The 23,572-nt window shown below is 34.2% G+C and overlaps 2 protein-coding genes across 3 annotated transcripts in view; both read left to right on the top strand.

Moving 5' to 3' along the window:
• LOC149555675 (NAP1-related protein 2-like) overlaps positions 1–22,363 on the top strand; it is a 65,649-nt gene extending 43,286 nt beyond the window's left edge. The window contains exons 4-10 of the mRNA XM_089829812.1: positions 1,282–1,353; positions 1,545–1,658; positions 1,844–1,905; positions 2,103–2,163; positions 21,562–21,618; positions 21,730–21,786; positions 21,927–22,363. Of these exons, the coding sequence (XP_089685938.1) occupies positions 1,282–1,353; positions 1,545–1,658; positions 1,844–1,905; positions 2,103–2,163; positions 21,562–21,618; positions 21,730–21,786; positions 21,927–21,995 (492 nt within the window). The 3' untranslated portion in view covers positions 21,996–22,363. The remainder of the gene's footprint in view (positions 1–1,281; positions 1,354–1,544; positions 1,659–1,843; positions 1,906–2,102; positions 2,164–21,561; positions 21,619–21,729; positions 21,787–21,926) is intronic.
• Positions 9,984–12,880, top strand: LOC149555676 (uncharacterized). 2 transcript variants are annotated; one of them, XM_089829809.1, is made up of 4 exons: positions 9,984–10,107; positions 10,203–11,456; positions 11,614–11,778; positions 11,900–12,880. In XM_089829809.1, the coding sequence occupies exons 2-4, from the start codon at positions 10,237–10,239 to the stop codon at positions 12,450–12,452; spliced, it is 1,938 nt and encodes a 645-aa protein (XP_089685935.1). In that variant the 5' UTR covers positions 9,984–10,107; positions 10,203–10,236; the 3' UTR covers positions 12,453–12,880. The 2 variants fall into 2 exon arrangements, with proteins under 2 accessions (XP_089685935.1, XP_089685937.1); XM_089829811.1 differs by having other exon boundaries at positions 10,104–11,456.
• Positions 22,364–23,572: the final 1,209 nt, after the last annotated feature.

The following is a 23,572-nucleotide window of genomic DNA, read 5'->3' as shown; positions in this document are numbered from 1 at the left end:
ATTACTACCACTCGCATTACGAACTATAGAGGGCATGGGCAACCTTTTAGACCTTGATTCTATTTCAATATGCAAATATTCTCTCTCTCTCTCTCTCTCTATATATATATATATATATATATCTTCACAAACATTACCAACTATAGAGGGCACATAGCTTATTGTGTTGACATGGGCAACCTTTTAGACCTTGATTCTACTTCAATATGCAATCTATAACACTTTACCCGGCCTCCCCCCCTCCCCATTACTCTCTCTCTCTCTCTCTATATATATATATATATATATATCTTCACGAACATCCACCCTGTTGGCTTTAAAGCCTAACAGACAAGAATACAGTCGTGTAGCTCCCTTCAAAGTGATCTTTACAAATGTTACACAACCACAATCTAGTACCCAGTGAATTTTTCTGTTTTATCTGTTTGTCACAAATTGAAGAAGAGATCTTTTAGCAATCTTTTAGAGCTTTGGAATCTAGTACTAGAATTTTTCTTTTTTATCTATGTCTGTCACAAATCGAAGAAGAGATCTTTTAGAATCAAATGGGATTTTTGCACAATCTTTTAGAACTTTGGAATGGCATTCAAATAGATTCTATTCAGGCTGCCCCTCTTCACCAGGGCACTCCCACACATGGATGGACATACAAGTTGGTTTTCATTTTCTTCACGACCATTACTTTCACTGTCGATGTTCATATTGTTTTGTTTTGCGATTTGGAAACTGTAAATATAAAAAAAAAGCCCCAAATGCATTTCATCTTGTAGACTTCAATTTTTTTGACAAAAAAAAAAAAACAAATAGAAGATTAACATACCTCTTTCACTTCTCTTGTTGGTTGCTTTCTCACCTTTGCTGCTAACCAATGTGTGAAATATTTCTCCAATTGTGATGTGTGAAAAGCTGGGAACAAAGCTGAGAATATCATAATAGTACATTCTAATATTGTATAAATTTACAGTATTTTGCACTTGATGTTAGAGAAACATAATTGGAGATTTTTGCGCTAGCAAGGAAATGAATCAGTTTTACCTGAAGTTAGATAATAATTATGTAAAATATCAAAGCATGCAAATAATACCACAATTTGAGTTTGGGACGGTGACTAAATGTAATATGTTGTATCAAACTTGTAAATAGTTGGATTTTTGGTTTGGCAGAATTCCATGTGTTTACAGAGGAGTATCAACTAGTTTTGTCTAACTTATTACCAGGATTAATTTATGTTACTTTGTACTTTATCTGATTCTCTTCTATTCACGTAACTGACTTCTGTAGGTTTTTAAGTATTTACAATCAATTGATGTTGAAGATTTTAAAGATGTGAAGTCTGGATACAGCATTTCTTTAGTAAGTGATTTTGACCTTCCTGATTTTATTTTGGATAAAATATGCTGTCTGAAGGATTGCAAAATTTGGTATTACATTGGAAATCTGTTACTAAAGGTTTCTTTTTTCAAACCTTCATTATTCAATGAGGTCTTAAATTGGAATTATGTTTTCTCAATGGTGGTGTTGGCTAACCAATATTTTCTCTCCAGACTTTCCACCCTAATCCTTATTTTGAGGATACTAAGCTGACTAAAGTCTTCCGGTTTACCGATGATCTTACCACATCGGTGTCAGGTTCTGTGGTCAAATGGAAAGATGGAATGGTATGTGATATAGTATTTACTCTCTTTATCGCATTAGTTGGAAGTTTTAATTGACATTTTTGTTGACATTTCTTGTTATTTACTTGTCGTTGACTCATTAGGTATGGATTCTGACCTTTGACATTGCTGACTACTTCTCAGTATCATGATTGATGAAAAGTCTCTGATGTTACTGATGAATGTAGGATTTAACCAATGGGGTTGTTCCAGACAAAGAGGGGAGGAAACGATCTCTTCAAGAAGAAAGGTTTTATATTCTTGGGTTCAGTCGTCGGACACTATTATTAAAAAAGAACGCTTATATTCTGTTATCTATTTTGTTCAGCTTTGTAATACTAATATATTCAATATAAATATCATTATTTTTTGCATAGCAAAATTGATGCTTCTTGATAAGGTCTGTTGCTCTATTTATATTTGATATCTATACTATTGACACTACAGTTTTTTCAAGTGGTTCAGCGAGACCCACGAGAAGGTTCCTTCTGATGTAATGCATGATGAGGTACTAATTCTTTGACTATATTGAGGATATGGTTTATCACTTTAGCAAGCTTTTTTTCTCTCTTTGATGTAATTCTTACCATGGACATTCAGTTTAAGATGTAAGATTGGAGTGTTCATTCATAGTTTGTGAGGTTCACAACATTACTCTTTTGGTAGGCATGGAGTTTCTTGATTTTTTTAGTTATCTAGATTCAAGGCAAAAAGCTTTCTGATTTTCTTCTTTTGTAATGTATAAAATTTGTTAAGGGTCATCTGAGGAAGGGATTTTCTGTTTGCAGAACATTAGTCCTTAGAATAAGTAAAATACAGGTTTCAGGATCTCAGGATTTATGCCACATGCTTAGAAGATCTAGCAAAATAGTGGGGCAACAATAATGTTTTTCATTGTATGATCATCAGTGATAAGTTTTCATTTTCAGATAAAAAAGAGAGTGGGGTAAGGCTTAATTTAAGCTGTTAGATGCATATTCCTTGCCATCCTCACTTTAATTAACAATGAATTCATTTCTGTTGTTGCACGCATAATGCAATATGCCCTATATTTTGACACACCCACGCACATGCAATAAAAAATACCCAATTAACATTTGTTTGGATCAAAATTCTCCATGGGAGATTTAAAAGGGTGATCTGTTTCCACATATATGAGGATTGGATATTCTGTTTCCAGAAGTTTAGTCCTTCCAATCAATATTTCAGGAGCTAGTATTTTTCTTTTCTTGGAAGATCTAACATAAACTTACAGAGGGAGCACATGTTTTCCAGTAATGGTCATTAGCACTGTTATAGAGTTTCAGTTAAAAGATAGTTTGTGATAAGGGATAATCAAACTCTTGAAATCTAGCCTAAATTTGATAGTGAGAACACGTTTTTCATTGTATGGTCATTAGTGCTGCACTTTAGGCTCAGTTAAAAGACAGTTTGGGATAACGGATAACCAAGGCTGTTAGATTATTTTTTTGAATCCTTGCCTTAGTTAACAATAAAAAGTCTTTATGGTTGCTGTAATGCCCCCTTTCTAAGAATAGGACTTAAATAGATTGCTAATAATAAATTATTATATAATTTATTATTATTATTAAATTAAGTATAATATTATAATAATAATAATGACAGATTTAATATATAGATAATATTTAAAAATAAACTAAATAAATAAATGACTTAAATAAACAATATTATAAGAAATAAATGATTATATATATATATATATGTATAGATATATGTATATAATCTAAAACTTATATATAATCTGAAATATATTATTAAATACATATTTAACATATAATATTAAATTGAAACATATCCTAAATTGTATCACTAGGATCATAAATACAACATTTATAAGGGTATTAACCATTGCATAAACTATTATTACAATTGTTAACCTTGGAAAGGCAGGACCTTTGATAGGTTGTTCTTCCTTTTCTGTGCAAGTATATGTGGGAGAAAGTCGACAAGGGATAGGTAGGACATCCAATTAGTAAAAATGAATCAGCTGGAGGGAAACAATGCAATATGAATAAGATATCGACCAGGAGGGAAGGAAATGCAGAATCCCTTGAACATGACATAGATAAACATTAAGCAATAACTATTTGCTTGGAGGGAATTGATGGCTAAATGCTGAAACTAGAGGAAGAGGAATATGAAGGGGTGAATATATGTACAACATATGAATAAAAGGGAACATGTTGACGTTTTATGATTGTGAGGCGGGCAACTAGAGGAGTATAATATTCCTTTGAGTACTACGACTCACATTTTGTTGTGACAAATCTGCATGTGCACATCTTCCTATGAGTTGGTGGAAATTGAGATCAAATTGACATAAATAAATATTTCAGTGAAACCTACAAGATGACCTGGGTATATTCGATATCATTCTTAATATTGTTGGCAATCTAGTCGCACAAATACTCTGCAAAGGAAGCATCAAGATGGTCATTGCTTCCAATTATATAAGCATGAAGAAAAGAGGATTTTTTGTTTACAATGATCTGTATATGATGTATGTCTAGGGATACGTGCTCTGAGGCAACGAGAGCTCATTCCGAACAATCATATTGTTTTACATTGTTGTAGCTCTAGTGAGCATTAATCCTATTGTGGATGACTTATTGGCATTGATAATATAATATCAGTTCATACACAAAGGATAACGCATCATCTAGGGTGCCTCCTGTAAGGAAACTTGCAACAAAAAATATTACCGTTTCCACATAACCCATAATAGACCTGAAATAAATATGCACTTAAAATCCATATGCAAGAGAATTGACAACATACTCACAAAATGTTACACAACATATCCTGGGAAACCCTCAGTGAGGGAAAAACCCAGCCTCCAAAAGCATCCATCACCATGTATTATTAAGCAAAAACACCATTGCAATACAACCATGGAAGCCTTCAAAGCCATAGCCACAACCAAGCAATCCATGTGAACAAGCACGAATCCACACATCCCATGCTATGCTTCCAACTTTAACAAATGCTCCCTTGGCTAACCTATCAAGCCTTGTCTTGCTCAACTTTTCTTTTTGCCTTTTTCCTTATTTTTGTCTTGTCTCTACGACTACCTTTGTGATTGCTTATATAGTAACAAGTTCCCCAAAACCACCAAGTGGTATTACATAAACCATGTGCTACCTAACCTATTGAAACCACACTTAATTTTTTTCCCCAATATTAAATAATTATATCAAATATTATCACAATGTTAGAAGACAACTCATCAAGTATATCCCATGGGTATCTTTACATGTTCCACATCCATCTAGTTGCTCCTAGATACAACATGACATAGTAAAATAAAATAGTACAGTATAAACAATATTATGCAATGTGTGCAACACATTATCTCAACGCCTCCCAGTGCCAAGAATTGATCTTTGCAAATCTTTGTTGATTTTCTCTTTCACATTTATTTGATTTAGTTCACTCGACTTAACATAATGATAGTTAAGTCTTTATATAGATTAATGCATATAAATGATTTAATTTGTATATCAAGAAATTTCAATATTTCAATATATATATATAAAATGTGTTTTGTATCTCCACTATTCTTGCTTGTCTTTCTTTTAATATATATATATATATATATATATATATATATATATATATATATATATATATATATATATATATATATATATATATATATATATATATATATATATAAAATGTGATTTGTATCTCCACTTTTCTTGTTTGTCTTTCTTTTAATTTTTTATTGACCTGTTACACAATTTCCTACAGGACCCACTGCCCTTATAACCTCACATAAACAATTGGTACTTCTTGATGACTTGGCGCTGATGCAGAACTATATAAATTCAATGTAGTTGTACATACTAAGACAGACGGTCAAGAGCTCTAATATTTAACAAGTGAATGGGGGTCAAGACTAGTAGACGTGATGCATACAACCAACTGATGAATTAACCAAGACATGGGTTGATGGATAAAACAATCACAACGAATTAGCATAAATTAATGCTTGGTCAGGTATACCATAACCATACGGAGATTTGAAATGCCACCTTGACTAACGTAACCTTGATCACATATAGGTTAAGCCTTGGTCAAAAGAATTAAGCCCAAAGCATATACGTGGCTATCACAGTTATCTAAAGGAACTCACCTTACGTCTAACATGCCCGAACATTGATATTCGATAGGCATGTCAACCAATTGAAAGTGAATATATATTTATAAAACTTCGGTTTATAATAACAATTTTCATATGATAATAAATAGCTACACAATTTTATATATATATATGTATGTATGTATGTATGTATATAATAACAATAATATTTAATCAAAGAGATGACCATTATATATATAACTTGTATTTTATCCTATTGAAGCTATATAACATTAACACTCCCTCTTAGCTAGGGAGGATAAACATAAGAACAAATATTACTTCAACTTAATATTACAACTCATAATTTTAAGGATACCTCATATATCTCAAAATATTTCCATCATTTGATATCGCATTTGATATTATGAGTATTGGTCTCCCTGAATATTGAGATTCAATATTCACCCAATACTCTTTTAGTAATGGTTTTTTAGAATGCAAGATATTCACCAAATACTGTGTAATGGCCTTCCAGAAGATTAGGTTGCGTGATATTCACTAAGTACTCTGTGAGTAATGACCTCCCAAAACATCAAGACACGTGATATTCACCAAGTTCTTTGTGTAATTGCCTTCCACAATATCAATAACATTCATCATGTACTAAAAAAAATGTTTATAAGATATGTGCATATGCATTCTCATAATGCTTACCATAGTAACATCCACCATGCAAAGTATAATCTATCATGATTTGCATAGACATTGTAAGATATCCATCATAATAGATAATTAAGTTGTTGTGAGATTGTTACCTTTCAATAACTTTTGCAATTTCAAGTGATGACTTTTTGGAAGTCGTCACTTCCTCATGATGTACACAGGGGGTAGGCCCTTCACATAGTCAACAAGATTATTTATGAATTACAGTGCTCTTGACTACTGCAATTTATTGATCACTGGAGAATCCATCTCAACGTGGTTTACTCCCTTTGAATCAATATGATCACCGAAGGTTGATTGAATCATATCCTCTATCGGCTCCCTCTCTTTCAAGGTTACCTTTAATGAAATGTTAAACTGCCTTTGAGTCTCAATCTCCCTCTTCTTGCAATAACATTCTTGGAAGAAATGATCAAGGTACATAACTCTTATAGACAAATAAATATGACTATAAAAAAATATATATTACAATAAGTTGGTATTCTTAGACTCCATCTCAGAAATTACTACCAAGCCAAATTCACTTGAAAACATTTTACATTTATTTTGTAATTTAATGAAGATCATAAGAAAATAGAGAACTCCCTCTTACTCCAATTTTTCACACATGTTATTTATATTTGAAGTTCTTTAATATGGATTGGCGAAGGATGCTTGATGTTTCAGTCTATAAGGGCATTGAAACGCTGAGTGACCATAGTTGTCACATCTAAAGCACTGCATTTTATTGTAATCCTTTTGTTTCCTTTTCCCTTTGAATTTAGGTTTCTTTCTTTAATCAACTTGGGTTGTGAGAAGTTGGATATCACCTTCAATGGAAGTGTCATTTTGAACATGCACTCCTCTTGTATGCTGTCACCCTTGAGTTGAGCAAGTTTAGGAAGCTTGGACTCTTTGTTTAAAACTTTTCCACGATGGTGGTAGTCCTTTTAGAGCAATCATGGCTAATTCTTTCACATCATAGATTTGACCAATCGTAGAAAGTTGGTTCCTTAATTCTGTTATCCTCATGAAATATGAAGTGATGGATTCTCGTTTGTTCATATTAATGTTGGAGAGATTGTCTTTTAGAGTTAGAATTCGAGTGGTATTGTTTATCTCAAACATTTTTTGAAGTGCTTTAAACATTTCATGTGTTGTGTCTAATTCAAAAATAATAATAAGTAGATGATCCTTAAGACTGTCCACAATCAATTTCATGGCTCTAGTGTTATCCTTCTCCCATTTATTCAATTCATCACTTCCCTTCGGTGGTTGATTAGATTTTTCAATAAATTGCTTTAGGTCATTATCTTTTAGGATTAACTTCATTCGTAATTTCCACCCTGCGTAATTTAAATCACCATCAAGTCTATCATCCACCTTCATACCGCTTACCATTTTGATAGATAAGGAATTTTAAGATATTTGAGAGTACTGGATAAATAAATCTGCTCAGCATTGTCTCTTAAACCTGCTCTAATACGATGTTAATTTTCTCTATCAGACTTATATGATTTAATTCACTTAACATGGTGATAGTTAGGTCTTTATATAGATTAATGCATATAAATGATTTTATATATATATAAATAATGCGATTTGTATCTCCACTATTCTTGTTTGTCTTTTTTCTAATTTCTTTATTGACCTGCCACACAATTTCCTGCAGGACCCACCACCCTTATAACCTCACAATAAACAACTGGTACTTCCTGATGACTTGGGCGCAGATGCAGAATTATATAAATTCAATGTAGTTGTACATACTAAGACAGATGGTCAGGAACTCTAATATATAAGAAGTGAATGGGGGTTAAGACTAGCAGACATGACCCATACAACCAACCAATGCATTAACCAAGACACAGGTTGATGGATAAAACAATCACAATGACTTAGCATAAATTAATGCTTGGTCAGGTATACCATAACCATACGGAGATTTGAAATGCCACCTTGACTGATGTAACCCTGATCACATGCAGGTCATGCCTTGGTCAAAAGAACTAAACTTGAAGCATATACGTGGCTATCACAATTATCTAAAAGAACACACGTTACATCTAACATGCCCGAACATTTTCAATAGGAATGTCGACCAATTGAAAGTGAATATATATTTATAAAACTTCGGTTTATAATAACAATTTTCATATGATAATATATAGCTACACAATTTTACATATATATATATATATATAATATTTAATCAAAGAGATGACCATTATAGATATACCCTATATTTTATCCTACTGAAGCTATATAACATTAGCAATCTTGACCTAGAGTCGTACCATATGAAGGGTGCAAATAGTCAAAGGGGTAGAGGAGCGGCCAGTAGTTCTTTACTCAAGGCCCAATTGCTGCAAACTCTTTGTAGCATTAGTTTGCAAACTCTCTGAGTACTCTATATTTTTGGTTGGGCGAGTCATTACAAGTTTAACTGAAGCGTTTTTAGACACATAAAACTATGCATAAGAATATTGATGTATGTAAAATGCTGGTTAAAATGTGTTTTTCACATGGTTCCGTGAATCACGGTGATTCATGCGATTTGGCGATTCGATTCAAGCCAAACGTTTTTTTGTGAATCGGTGAATCAAATCAGCGATAAAGGGTTTATGAAATAAGTTACTCACTAAATTTCAAGGGTTTTTTAAATTTGCCGATTCATGGCCGATTCACGATTCAATTCGGCACGATTTGATTCGGCCTTGTCGATTCTGATCCGATTCCGATACTTGTTACTTTGGTTTTTCATATGCTGTTTTTCCTATAAAATCATGCATTTTCTCTTTCAAGATGTCATTTTCCATTCAATATATTATGTACTTGAATTTTACAAAAAAAAAAAAGTTTCTTTAAGAAATTTTAATTCTTAGCTTTCTCTAAGTTGTCAAGTTGAAAATTTTGGGCTTGCCGATTACTTTCGAATGCCAAGTCTGCAAACTGTGAATTGTACTATTGAGAGGCAAACAGGATCTTATGATTCTATTAGAAAATTCGTGTATTGATGTATACAGGTTCTTCTTTGCCATATTGTTTGGACTGTTTGGAAAGCAAGACTTGTGTGAATCTCATCTAAGTGGAGAATTTGGTAAATCTCCAATGGGGATATTACAGTGGGGGATACAACCGATATGAATTGGAAGTCAGATAATGATAGAAGGGAAGTTCAGTTGGATAGAATTGAACACTGCACATTTAAGGAAGAAAATGTTACAGACATAGAGGAGACAGTTATGACAGATCTTGAAAGAAATATATAGACAAATATGCTATGTTCCCCGGGGATGCGTACCCGGCCTAAAACCCCTCGTTTCGGGGATGGGTATGGGACGTCTAGCTGTCCCCCGACCGTACCGGGTACGGCCGGCCGTCCCCTTTTTTTGCAAGCTCAAAACATTAAAAAAAATATAAAAAAAACATTTGTTGTGTCTTTTTTGGTCGGCTAGTGGGCCCCACTCCTCCAAAAACCCTAAAATGTATATAACTCAACACATTTAAATTGTTTTAACCATTCTTTGGTTTTCATTTTATGTTGCAGCCGGCTGAAGTTTTCATTTTGCAAGTAGAGGAGGTAATAGTTTTGCTTCCAAGAGCTTGACCAAGGGTTTGATCTTCTATTTTGTCCACCAAGTAAGTATAAAACTCTTTGTGCTTTCATCTATCATTTTTTTAATAAATTTGTAGCTTGCAAAGTCTGATTTTTTTTAATTTTTTCATTGTTTCAGCTCATATATCTATTCAATTGCATATTTAAACACAATGAGCAGCAATGGGAGTACAAGTAGTAGTAGTGAAGAAGAAAATGTAGAGGTTGATGTTGTTAGTAGTGACACTAGGCAAAAACCCAATCTTAAAGCTGATTTGTTTAAATGCCCTTCCGACATTATGAAGAATTTTGCAAAGGGTCCTTTCAATAGGAAAAAACCTCTTCTCCAATATGTCACACCTAGGCCAAAAGATAAAAATAATTCGGGAGGGACTAGGGTGTGGGATTGTCATGTTTGTCTTGATGATTTTAGGGGCAGCTATACAAGAGTGAAGTCACATTTTTTAGGTGTTACATGCCAAGGAGTCAAAGCTTGTCCTAACCTAACCGATGAACAAAAATTAGAATGTCAAAGATTGCACTTAGAGGCTGAAATGGAGGGGCAAAATTTGACAGTGACATCACCATCCATTCCCTCACAATCATCTAGGCATATTTCATCCGCCATTGGTACTAGTGGCAGCCCTAGTGGGTCTAGAGGGAAGAGAAAGATAAGTAGTAGTGAGAAGGGCTCGGTGGAAAGTATGTTTAATGCACAGGCAAAGGAGAAGTGTGAGGCATCCATTGGTAGATTCTTTGTTGCTAATGGTATCCCATATAATGCATCCTGTTCCACTTATTATAAACAAATGGTGAAAGATATTATGAGCATGAATTCCTCATTTGTGCCTCTCGGTGAGCATAAGCTACGAACCACTATCCTAGATGAAGAGTACTCAAAGGTTGCTTTATTATTTGAGGATATGAGACGCACTTGGGTTAGGACAGGCTGCCCTATTGTGATGGATGGGTGGACCGATGTTAGACATCGGCCACTCATCAATATCATTGTCACATCCCCTGCTGGCTCTTATTTTTTGAGAGCCATAGATTGCTCAGGAAAAAAGAAGGATGCAGATTTTCAGTTCACCATTTTGCGAGATGCCATAGAGGAGATTGGGCCCTCTAATTTTGTACAGGTTATCACAGATTCTGCACCTGTGTGCAAATCAACAGGTTTGATGATAGAGGGTGCTTATAGGCACATATTTTGGAACCCTTGTTGTGTTCATTCCTTGAACAATGCATTGAAGGACATAGGGAAGATTGAATGGGTGAAGCAAGCGGTGCTAGAAGCTAGAGAAGTGCAAATGTTTATTTGCAACCACCACACTTCACTTGCTCTATTCAGGTCCTTCTCTAAGGAGGAGTTCCTCAAACCAGCCGAGACAAGGTATGTCAATTATAATTATAGTTTACTTTTAGTTTGTTTTAACTTTAAGTTGTTTAAAAAAATTATTTATAAGTTTACTTACATGTGATGCTTTTTGTTTTAAATTTTAATCATTAATGTTTAAGTTTTAATTTTTAATTTTTAATTGTTGCTATAGGTATTGCACATATTTCATCTTGATGGAGAGGATGATTGAGGTGTATGAGGCCCTTCAATTGATGGTGGTGAATCTAGAGTGGGGACGATGGTCTCATTCTAAGTCCACTGAAGGAAAAGCGGTGAGGCAAAGGATCCTTGATGAGAGTTGGTGGTCCACAATGAAGTAAGTTGTTGGTTTTTAAATTTACTATTAGTCTTTTGCTTGCTGATTTTCCTACTAATAATCTTAAAATTCTTAAAATTCTAATTCTGATTTTTTTTTTGTTGGAATTTTGATCTTGCAGATACATTTGCTCTTTCATAGCACCCATTGTTGATGTCATTAGATATGTTGATACTGATGCTCCTAGTTTAGGAGAGATCTATGAGACTATTGACAGCATGTTGGGTAAGATGAAGAGAATTGTTGCGGCAAAGGATCCTACATTGGGCTTTTATAAGGAGCATATTAGGCCTATTGTGACGCGAAGGTGGAACATAATGAATACCCCGCTTCATATGGCAACATTTGCTCTAAATCCCAAATGGTATGCACAGTTGGGTGGAAGGGGCCTCCCATGTGATGATCCTGAGGTTTTGGATGGCTTCACAAAAGCAATTGATAAGATGTATTCAGCTCAAGATGCCTCTACTCTTCGTGCACAGTTCCTTGACTTCACCAACCTTTGTGGCCCAAACTTGGGTAAGCCACAAGCAAGGTTGGATAGAGTTGTTTTGGCACAGAGGGATCCTATTGGATGGTGGACTTGGCATGGGAGAGATACACCTGAGTTAAAGATACTTGCCGCTCGCCTCCTTTCACAGGTTGCTAGTTCTTCAGCTGCAGAGAGGAACTAGTCCACATATTCATATATCCACTCTATCAAGAGGAATAGACTTATTTCTAAAAGAGCGGAGAAGTTAGTGACAGTGCATCATGCTCTTCGACTTGTCGATCGCCAGACTCTAGAGTATAGCCAGACACCAGCTTTGTGATGGGATGTTGAGCCTAAGGATGTGGCCCAGATAGATGAGGATGACATAGCACTAGGACTGGTTGGGGTTCCATTAGATGAGACTACGCTTCCTGTGGAGGATGATAGTGAGGAGGATTCTGATTTTGATGCCATGGATTAGTAGAGGCAGAATAGGAGCAACAGTCTGCTTCATTTTCTATGTTTTGCTTTTTATGTTGAACATGAACATGATTATGATACATTGATTATATGATACTTATTACTTTATGGCAGCCTATAGCTTTGGGCATATTTTGATTTTGATTTTCAGATTTATGATTTATCATGCTTATCATTATGAGTCTTATGATATTGACAATGGTTAATAACTTAATGTTCATTGTTCAATGTTCTCTGATATTGTATTGATATGCATTTTGAGAATTGGATGCTAAAATACTAAATAGTAAAATACTCAAATCGGATATTATTTCATAGATGGCATTCAAATGTTGTATGTTATGGTTCTATAATGTTTAAATGACATGCTTTGTGCTTAGTTTCATATGAATGACATGTATATTTACAAATTTCAATGTATATACTATATTTTAAAATTTTCTTATATATATAGCCGTCCCCATCCCCCCCCTTCCCCAAAATCGCCAAAAAAATTTGTCGTCCTGGAAACTCGTCCCGCCGTCCCCCGCCATCCCTGTACCGGAAACTTGGGGGAACATAGCAAATATGTGAGGGAAGGTGTCTGCATTTGTGAAAAAGAATATTTGCAAATTTTTTAAGTTCAGTTCCATCATTTTGTTATCATTACAATATAAGCAAGGAAGTTGATATCGGCTATTAGTATATTGTTATTATCATAACTCTTTTAAGTCTAGGACTTAATAGAAGAAGACTTGTGTAATGGAAAAATTTAAGAAATCAGTCCCAAATCCCATAGTACTAGACTAGGGAACTTACAGTTGCATTCCATACGTTACTAATGTCATTTATAGATTGGCACATGTGCACACCGATAGACCGAGTTAGTTAGCCATGCTTGCTAGTTGAGGCTTTTTTCTTTTCTTTTCTTTATTGTTTCTGCGTTGGTGTGTGCACTGATAATTTTGAAGTTGTTAGTGATTTTTGTTATTTTAGCTGGTGCTTTGGTGGGTGTCTTTTTGTGACATGGAGGATTTCTTGTGATATATTTATGTGGATTGTTCTAGAACCTATACAATGATTATTTTTAGTTTCGATATATATTAACTAGTGTATTGTATTTGTATGTGAGGACCGGTTGTGACAAATGTAGGAGTATAGTTTGCATTTTCTGCGAGTGCTCCCCGAGTTGCTGAGTACTCTCTATTTGTATTGCTGGGTGAGTTGTCACAAGTTTAAAAACATGGTTAAAAATGTCAACGAAGGTAAAACATTGGTTAAAATGCATTCTTCACATGATGTTTTTGCTATAAAAACCTTGTATTTTGTCTTTTGAGATGTCAATTTTTAATAAAATACATTTGTAATTGAATTTTACAAAACAATATATGTTTCTTTAAGAGATTTTAGTTTTAACTACTTCCAAAGTTGCCTAGTTATTGTTAAAGTATCTGCCAAGTGTTTGCCAAGTTGGAAATTTTGGGCTTGCCAAGTACTCTCTTAGACCGATCAGCAACGTATGTGTAGGAGTATTATATTCAGCTTGCCGTTAATCTACATTATACCAACAGGGGACAACTTTGAAAAATTATATGAATTTTAAAATTGTAGGAAATTTTAAAATTCATATGATAACATTAATAAGGTATTTAACATATACATCATAGAACCTTCGTGCAGTAGAGTAAAATTGACATTTCCAATGAGAGGCAACAAACATTTTAATAATAAATTTTAATTGCATTCATTCTATATTACCCCAAGTTTTTGAGATAGAGACAACAGGGTTAGGGGGATAGACTTGGGAATCCTTATTTTTTCAGGCCATTTTTGGGGACATCAAGTGACGACAAAGGGGATGACTATATAAAAAATGGAGAGGATTTAAATAGTATAGGAAAAATTGAATAGTTTTATGAGTGTTAACATGAGAGTCAAAATCAAATAAAATAGCAAATGCCAAATGCCAAACTCAATACCTAATTTAAATTGCTTTCAGATTTCGTCGTGAATATGCATGTGATTCAAAAACAACATACAAGTTGTAACAAAATGCCTAAAGGCTACAAGTTTCACTTTATTTTTGGTTGTCTCAAAGGTGTCCTCGTGACTTGGCCCGTGACCTTGTTGTTGAGTTAGTATAGGTAAGGTGAGAGTAATCCACTGGGCCACATGATAATCTATAGTTGACCTTGTTGTTTTTCCGAGGATTGCTTGCAGATGTAATAGCACTGCCTTCTTGGTATGTATTTTTCAAGTGCAGCGGCCTCTTGCATTTATACGTGGTTTAAGACAAGAAGAGATATGTCCCTTTAATGGATTCATTAATTTAATATTTAAGATTAATAATTAGACAATTGTTATTATAAGATTATATATACACACACATATATTGTCTAATGATTATTAATCATAATAATTAGTCACAAGAATGTATCTCGTGGTTAAATCAATTCGACTGAAGCTACAACATTAACATTCCCTCTTAGCTAGGGAGGATAAACGCACGACCATATATTACCTCAATGTAATATAGGAATATATTTGATCAGAAGATATTCACCATTTTGATATCATGAGTAATTGGTCTTCCAGAATATTAACATATGATATTCACCAAGTACTCAAATAAGGTTTGATATAACATTTGATATCACGAATATTGGTCTTCTAGAATATCAACACATGATATTCACCAAGTACTCAAAAATTTGTTTGATATCACATTTGATATTATGAGTATTGGTCTTCCAAAATATCAACACATAATATTCACCATTTTGATATCATGAGTATTGGTCTTCTAGAATATTAAAACATGATATTCACCAAGTACTCAAATAAGGTTTGATATAACATATGATATCATGAGTATTGGTCTTCCAGAATATCAACACATGATATTCACCAAGTACTCAAAAATTTGTTTGGTAGTCTTCCAAAATATCAACACATAATATGATATTTACCAAATACTTTGAGTAATGGCCTCTAGAATGTCGAGATGCAAGATATTCACCAAGTACTGTGAGTAATGGCCTCCTAAATATTAAGTTGCATGATATTCACCAAGTACTGTAAGTAATGGCCTCTTGAACATCAAGTCACATGATATTCACCAATTACTTTGTGTAATGGCCTTCAAAACATCAATGTGCATAATATTCACCATGTACTAAAAAAATGTTTATAAGGTATGTGCACACGCATTCTCATAATGCATACTATTAAGTTTAATAGGATTGCTGCAAATGTAATTGAATTGCCTTCTTGGTTTATTCTTTCCAAAGACAACGATCTTATATTTATATTAGAGAAAGGATTAAGAGTAGACATGTCCCATGAAGGGACATGTCCATTCATTAACATAATAATAATTATATATATCATTATATTAAATTATCTAATATAATAACAATATATAATTTCTCACATAATATATATATATATATATATGTCAGATAATAATAAACTCATATTTGAAATATAACAAGTATATATGAATTATATCTCATATATAATCATATATATTCATAGGCTTATCCTATTGAAGCTACCAAACATCAACACTCCCTCTTAGCTAGGGAGGATAAACACACGGCATATATTACACCATTGGTAAAATTAGACATGACAAATTTTAAGGATATCTTTGATCAGAAGATATCCACCGTTTTGATATCACATTTGATATTATGAACTCATATCTTAAATATAACAAGTATATATGAATTATATCTCATATATAATCATATATATTCATAGGCTTATCCTATTGAACCTACCAAACATCAACACTCCCTCTTAGCTAGGGAGGATAAACACACGACATATATTACACCATTGGTAAAATTAGGCATGACAAATTTTAAGGATATCTTGAATCAGAAGATATCCACCATTTTGATATCACATTTTATATCATGAGTATTGGCCTTCAAAATATATGATATTCACCGAATACTCTGAGTTATGGTCTTCAGAATATCAACACTTGATATTCACCATGTACTCAATAAGATAATGGTCTACAAATATCAACATATGATATTGACCATTTTGATATCACAATTGAGCATTGGTCTACAGAATATCAATATATGATATTCACCAAATTCTCTTTGAGTAATGGTCTCCAAAATAAGATGCAAGATGCTCACCAATTACTGTGAGTAATGGCCTCCAGAACATCAAGTTATATGATATTCACCACGTACTCTGTGTAATGGCCTCTAGAACATAAATTTGTGTAACATTCACTATATATTCAAAAAATTGTTTATAAGCTATGTGCACATGCATTCTCATAATGCTTACCATATAAACATCCACCATGCAAGGTATAATTTATCATGATTTGTATAGACATCATAAGATATCCATCATAATATAAAACTAAGTTATTGTAAGATCTTCACCTTTCAATAACTTCTGCAAATACAAGTGACATCATTTGGAAGTTGTCACTTCCTCATGGGGTAGGCCCATTAAAATCACATAGTCACGAAGTATATTCAAGAATCACAGTCCTCTTGATTGCTAGAATTTATGGATGATTAGAGATCCATCTCGATAAGATTGACTAAGTGAACTGCACAAGGTGTCCAAAAAATATGGTGGTATCTCTCTTCAACCAAAAAATCAGTAACTCTACAATTCTTTGCATTGTTCGTTATTATGTGGACAACGTTTCTTGCACCCACTTGTTCAATGGCCTCAATTAGGATATTAGCAATGAATGGCCCATTTTTAACATGCTCGTCACAATCCACTACTTACAAAAACATTGCCCCTTTAGGGGACACCACCAAAACATTGATCAATGGACAATTTCTATCATCTTTCCACCCATCCAAAACAGTTGTTATCCCTGTCTCAATCCATGAATCCTTGATGGGCTTCAATTGCTCATCACTCAACTTGACCTCGTCATCCAATAAGGTGGTTCATACTCTCTCAAAACTAGGACCTGAATACCCTGTAGGTGCTTTATTAGCACTTCGCGACATCTTCTTGAAATATGGAGAGCGAACAAGATTAAAAGACAGCCCATTTCCATACAAGCATCTTGCCGCATCAATCTCGGCAATTTCCCTACTCTGATTTTGAAATGCAGTTTCAAGTGGTCCCTTTCTTTTGTGTCGAATGGGTGCTTCATTTTGAGAATCAGGGGTAGTTGAGGTAGTATAGAAGGGGTGATTTTCTATCACAACATCTAGGGTGGATTTCATTCCTTTTGTTCTTTTCTTATTCTTATTGCCATCAATGGCATTTTGTCTAAGTTCCTTTCTCTCTTCAGCGCACTCATGCTCTTCAATATATTTTAATACTATTGAGTTTGGCACAGGTGCATTTTTTTTCGTGAACACTTCTTCACTCCTCTACTAGGGTATCCACACAAATGACCCACCACACGATAATATGAACTATTTCTTTCTACATCACAACCCCGACATTTCCAATGGAAGCCACCACCTCCTGGAAGAGATTTTAGAATATCTACATACTTCCACAAAAGAGAATCAGATGGGGGTTCTTTTCTTTGTGGGATATTGGCATTGCCTACTGAGGAAGATATAGATCCCTTTGAAACTCCTTTTCATATGATAAGAAATTATGTACATATTGACATATTGATATTATTATTGAGAATATTTTTTAAAACTCTAGCCTTTAATATTTAATATTTATGAAACATTGAAACAAAAGAAAAATAGAACAAGAACTTACCTCTTCTTGACATCGTAAGCTTGCAAAGATGTAGCAATGAGACACAAACACTTCAATACAGCTAACAATTCAGTCTTCCAACTCCACCTTGCACAAACTTCTTTTGCTCAATCACCTATTTGCACACCACAAATGATGTTAGAAGCCAAAATAACCTACTTGAATTCACTTTTTAGGGCAACTGGATCTCAAAACATATTAAATTTGTTATAAAAAGTGACTTGAAAGCCACCCAACAGCAGAAATTCCTCCCACATTCACCCGGGTTTGAATTCTGGGCTGCGGGTTCGAACCAGCCCAGGGAAATTCGAACCCTGGTCGAACCCGGGTCGAACCGGACCCAAGTTTCGAACTGGTTCGAACCCAGGCAGGGTTCTTGAGCCAATACGGAAAACCTGGGTAACTAATCTTTTTTTCCAATATGCATGGGAGTCAGAGATTCCTTTGGGTCTGATACCAAATGGATGTGTTCCAGCAGAGGCAGAGATTATGAATACAAACTTATTGCTTCAAAACAGGATTCAACTTGCAAAGAAACAGGGGATTAACTTGCACAGAAAAACATAGCAAATCACCCAGCAAAGAAAACAGAAAATGCTACAGCGTAAGGGAAAATGTTATTAATTTTTCCTGTAGCAAATTACAACATCCTTCTGTATTTAAATTTACAGGAAGACACTTAACTTGCACTACACAGCAAGTAAGAAGATAAGATTTAAGCACACAACGAGCAAATTTCATGTAGTGAACAGTTGGTCGAGTACAATCAGATTTTGCTGGAGTGTGAAGAATAGTCTGTCATTTCAAAAAAGAACCAAAATCTGATATGTACTACTAGAGAATGAGAGGATAAGGAATCTGATTTCCCTGAAGTAGTTGGTTACAAAAATGGACAAAATTGTCACTGCATGATTACCTTTTTTCCCAATATGTCTATCAGTCAGAGGCTCAGAGATAAAGTAGTCTGATACCAGATGGAGGTTTTATAGAAGAAGCAGATACTGTAAATACAAACTTAATGCTTCAAAACAGGGAATTCAAGAAATCTGATTTTCCTGAAGTAGTTGTTTACAAAAATGGACAAAAATTGCCAGTGCTTGATTACCTTTTAGTATTTTACCCAATATGTATGCGAGTCGGAGATTCCTGTGAGTCTGATACCATATGGAGGTTTTACTGCAAAAGCAGATATTGTAAGTACAAACTTAATGCTTCAAAATAGGGGATTCAATTTGCAGGAAAAATAAGGGATTCTACTTGCACAGAAAAACCTAGCAAATCAGCCAGCAAAGAAAACAGAGGATGCTACAGCATAAGGGAAAACTTTATTAATTTTTACTGTAACAGAATACAATAGCCTTCTGTATTTATAACTGCAGCAAGGCACTTATCTTGCATTAATGTTAAATTAGAAGATAAGATCTAAGCACATAACAATTAGATCTTATGTAGTGAACAGTTGGTTGTATACAATCAAATTTTTCTAGAGTGAGCAGAATAGTCAGTCATTACAAAAGACAACCAAAATCTGTAGACGGTTACAATAACGGAGAAAAATTGCCAGTGCATGGTTACCTTTCTTCCAATATGCACCAATGCAATGCGGTATATTTGGTGCCACATGTTTGTTTTGAAAAATTTAGTTGTTTTGTTCATCCATTAATGCCCTAGGCGATTATCTTGGGGCATTACACTCTACATAATCATAGAGTGGATGGAAATGTATCTTTAGCTTTAGAACAAAGGTCCTATTTGAGATTGAATTTTTCAGACTTGTGCTTGAGGACTTCTTTGCAAAGGGTTTTTGTAAGGCAACTCAAACAACATTGAAACAACGGGAGAGTTGTTTGAACTTAAAGGTTGTAATTTATTTTTAAATTTCAATATTTCTTGCATTGAACTACGGGATGAAGTTCCTATTTGTTATGTTTTCTCATTTCAAATGCATGTTGTGGGGCTAAGGTGGCAAGACTTAATGAGATTGCCAGATGTTATTTGACCCAACTGTACAAAACGTCAAGATGCAAGCACAAATTAGAATATGTTTTAGTGCACACACTAAAGAAACAGAGAAATTTTTAATGTCCATGAGACTAAACATAGCCTATGGGACAGCCTGTTGCTCTCAGCAGATCAAGACACAACAAAATGTCGCTGGAATGATCTTGTATATGGTCATTATGTCCTTGCTTCTGTCACAAGCAAATGCTAGGCTTTGATTTATGCCCTAACTCATTACTGGAGTTTGATCAACAATTAGTTTGGATCACTTGGTAAGGATTCCCTCTTCATTGAGGATTAGGATGACTGAGTTGATTAAATTAATCTTGAGGTAGTGGTGGTAGCTATGGTGAAGCCGGAAGCACAAGTAGGTCCCTTGGATGTTGTTGTGACTAACACACATAGATATCATAGGTGCATAAACATCAAGGACCTATTTGAGATATGAGCACAAGGCCCACCCTAGGGTTACTAACACTGGATATTTGGATATATAAAAATGTTGTTTCCTTCAGCTGAATCCATTTTTAAAATCATTTGCTAGCTGTATTCTGATACATATTATCAAACTTTAGATCCTGAAAAATATCTCTATATTCATGGATTTTTCAGTTTGCCAAAAATTAGCTTGCTAAGTTTATGCCAAGTCCTATTCTCGTAACTATGGGTCAAAGAGGTTTATTCGGAAGATTATGTAACAAGTTGATGGAGGGAAAGATGCACAAGCAATGACTAAGTTGTGCATAAGCAATACAAAAGCACGTTCCTGCCCAGGACATTCTTATTTTTATGTGGATCATTTCTTTCAATTTTCTTATTCATGGTAGAAGAGTACATGGATATCAGTCATATGTTAGAATATCTCAGCTTTCTTGTGCCCTTACACTCAATTTATTGTTACTTTTGGAATTTATAAGTACATATTATGGCGTGTTTCACTTTTGTGCTTTGTGCTTTTTCAATCTTTTCAAGTTGTTGTCAACTTGTCATAAACTCTAATTTTGCCATTTATTTTGGGTCTTAATTGTCATTTCCCACACTATGTACAGTGGTTAGTAAAAAACATCTGATGTTATGTTCTGTATTGGCTTATTTTCTGATCTTTCATTCCGATGGGTCAGGTGGCAGAAATAATTAAAGAAGATCTCTGGCCCAATCCACTGAAGTACTTCAATAATGTGAGTGAGAATATGGTGAGACTAAAATTACATAGTTAATAGCTCTCTCTTTTAGCTTACTGAAGAGCTTATGTTGAACTAATCTTACCAACCTACAATTGAAAATGGCAGGAAGCTGATGAAGAAGATTATGAGGATGATGATGACAATGAAGATGCTGAGGATCCTGTAAGTCAAAATATAGTTTGTGCTGATAACAGCTTTCTGTGGCATGTGCAGAGCCGATAACAGTTAGTATGTTTGTTCCTGAGCTTCTCTTACAGAATAATTTATATAAATTGCTTTCTATTTGTGTCTTCCATTGGCAGGGAAAAGGTAATGAGCACACTGATGAAGATGATGATGAACAAGATGATGACGGAGTAGATGATGCTTGAAATTATTTACAATCTTTGAATTACATTCTAATATCTGGCAAGAACTAATCGAAACATGGCTCCCTATACATTGTTGCTTGAGAGACATGGTAAGGTTAAATATAGGATATAATTATTTATGCGATGTTCACAAACCGGTTGCCATGCAAAACAGCCTAGTAAATGCTTAGGTTTATACTGCAAGTGTTTTGAGCATTGTCACTATGTAGTATGTACAGCTATTAAGTGAGGAGACAATAGTTTGAACAAATGAAGAGTCTAAGATTGTCTAGGGAAAACTATTTTACATAGTTATTAGGAAGCTTCATAGTTGTATGCTTTTGTACTATTTCATAATAGGTTTATTTAAATCTTTTCATATGGGTCAATGAGTTTGGCTTAAAATTTACAGACTTGAATCTTCGGATTGATATCGTGATTGGACACCATGAAAAATACTTCCTCCTTATCAATTGATGAGTTAGATGGGTTCTAGAATGGATGGTTTACAAGGTACAGCAGTTCTAGAAGCTTTTGCAAATAGGTAAGCAAGCTTGATAACGGAGGAAACCTGGCAACTCAATGGTTAATGAATGTTTGATTCAAAGTAGCAAAGATGGGTGACCTTACAATGAGTACCAATGCTTCACTCCTATAACCTTTGCATAGACGTACTAAATATAGATACTTGTAAATATCAATAAGGTGTTAACGAATGAGAACTACATAGAATTTGTGGATTTGCAAATATCTACAAAATTTATTACAGTGGAGATATAATTAAAATATGACAGTATGAATGCCTCGTAACATTTGGATAAGATGAAGCAATTCCATTTAAAGAAAAGATGAATGTCTTCAATGATGTCCTCAACAAATAGATGTGATTTAAAGAAAAAAATGTATGTCCCAATGAAAAGGATCATTCGACTGATATAAATATTTTGTGAATAATTATTGGAACCCCCAAATAAAACAACATTGAGGTTTGATGGATCAACTAGCAGTGATGGTGGACTTGCACTGCACATTATAGGATCATACGCATACCATGATGTATCCACAAGATTTTGAGTATGATTAAGAAATGAATTAGCAAGTGTTGTGTCTGCACCTGCAATCACTTGACAGAGATCGAGTTGGCGATGGAATTGTATTTTTAAGCCTTGGATGATTTCTCAGCTAAATTCTTCCAACATTTAAATTTTAAAATTCAGAGGGCATCTTGAAAATCTGATAGACAAAAGTGTTTTTAGTTCACAGGGACCATTGCACTAGGGTTATGTTAAGAAAGTTGGATTTTCTCAAATTCGGTGATGATCAAGTTGCTCATATGCCTTCATAACCCCATCTCCGTTCCCATGGTGATGAAAGAAGTATGTGTGTAGAAACAAATTTTATTTTATTCCAGTACCCGAATTTTGATGTGGTAACATGTTGATCAGAAACCACGATTAGAGCATTTTGAGTATATTTTGTTGCACACTTTGAAACGATAATGGGTAGTTTTATGAAAAGATGCCAAATGGTGAATACACCCAGACAAATGGAAATAAACAGTAAAATAAGACGAACAAAATGATTGCAGGTAAAATGAA

This window comes from Cupressus sempervirens, chromosome 5 (genome assembly GCF_028749045.1).
Source record: "Cupressus sempervirens isolate cs-2001-9-10 chromosome 5, ASM2874904v1, whole genome shotgun sequence".
Taxonomy (NCBI): domain Eukaryota; kingdom Viridiplantae; phylum Streptophyta; class Pinopsida; order Cupressales; family Cupressaceae; genus Cupressus; species Cupressus sempervirens.
Note: the sequence above shows the minus strand (reverse complement) of the source record. Positions and strands in the feature narration are given on the sequence as shown.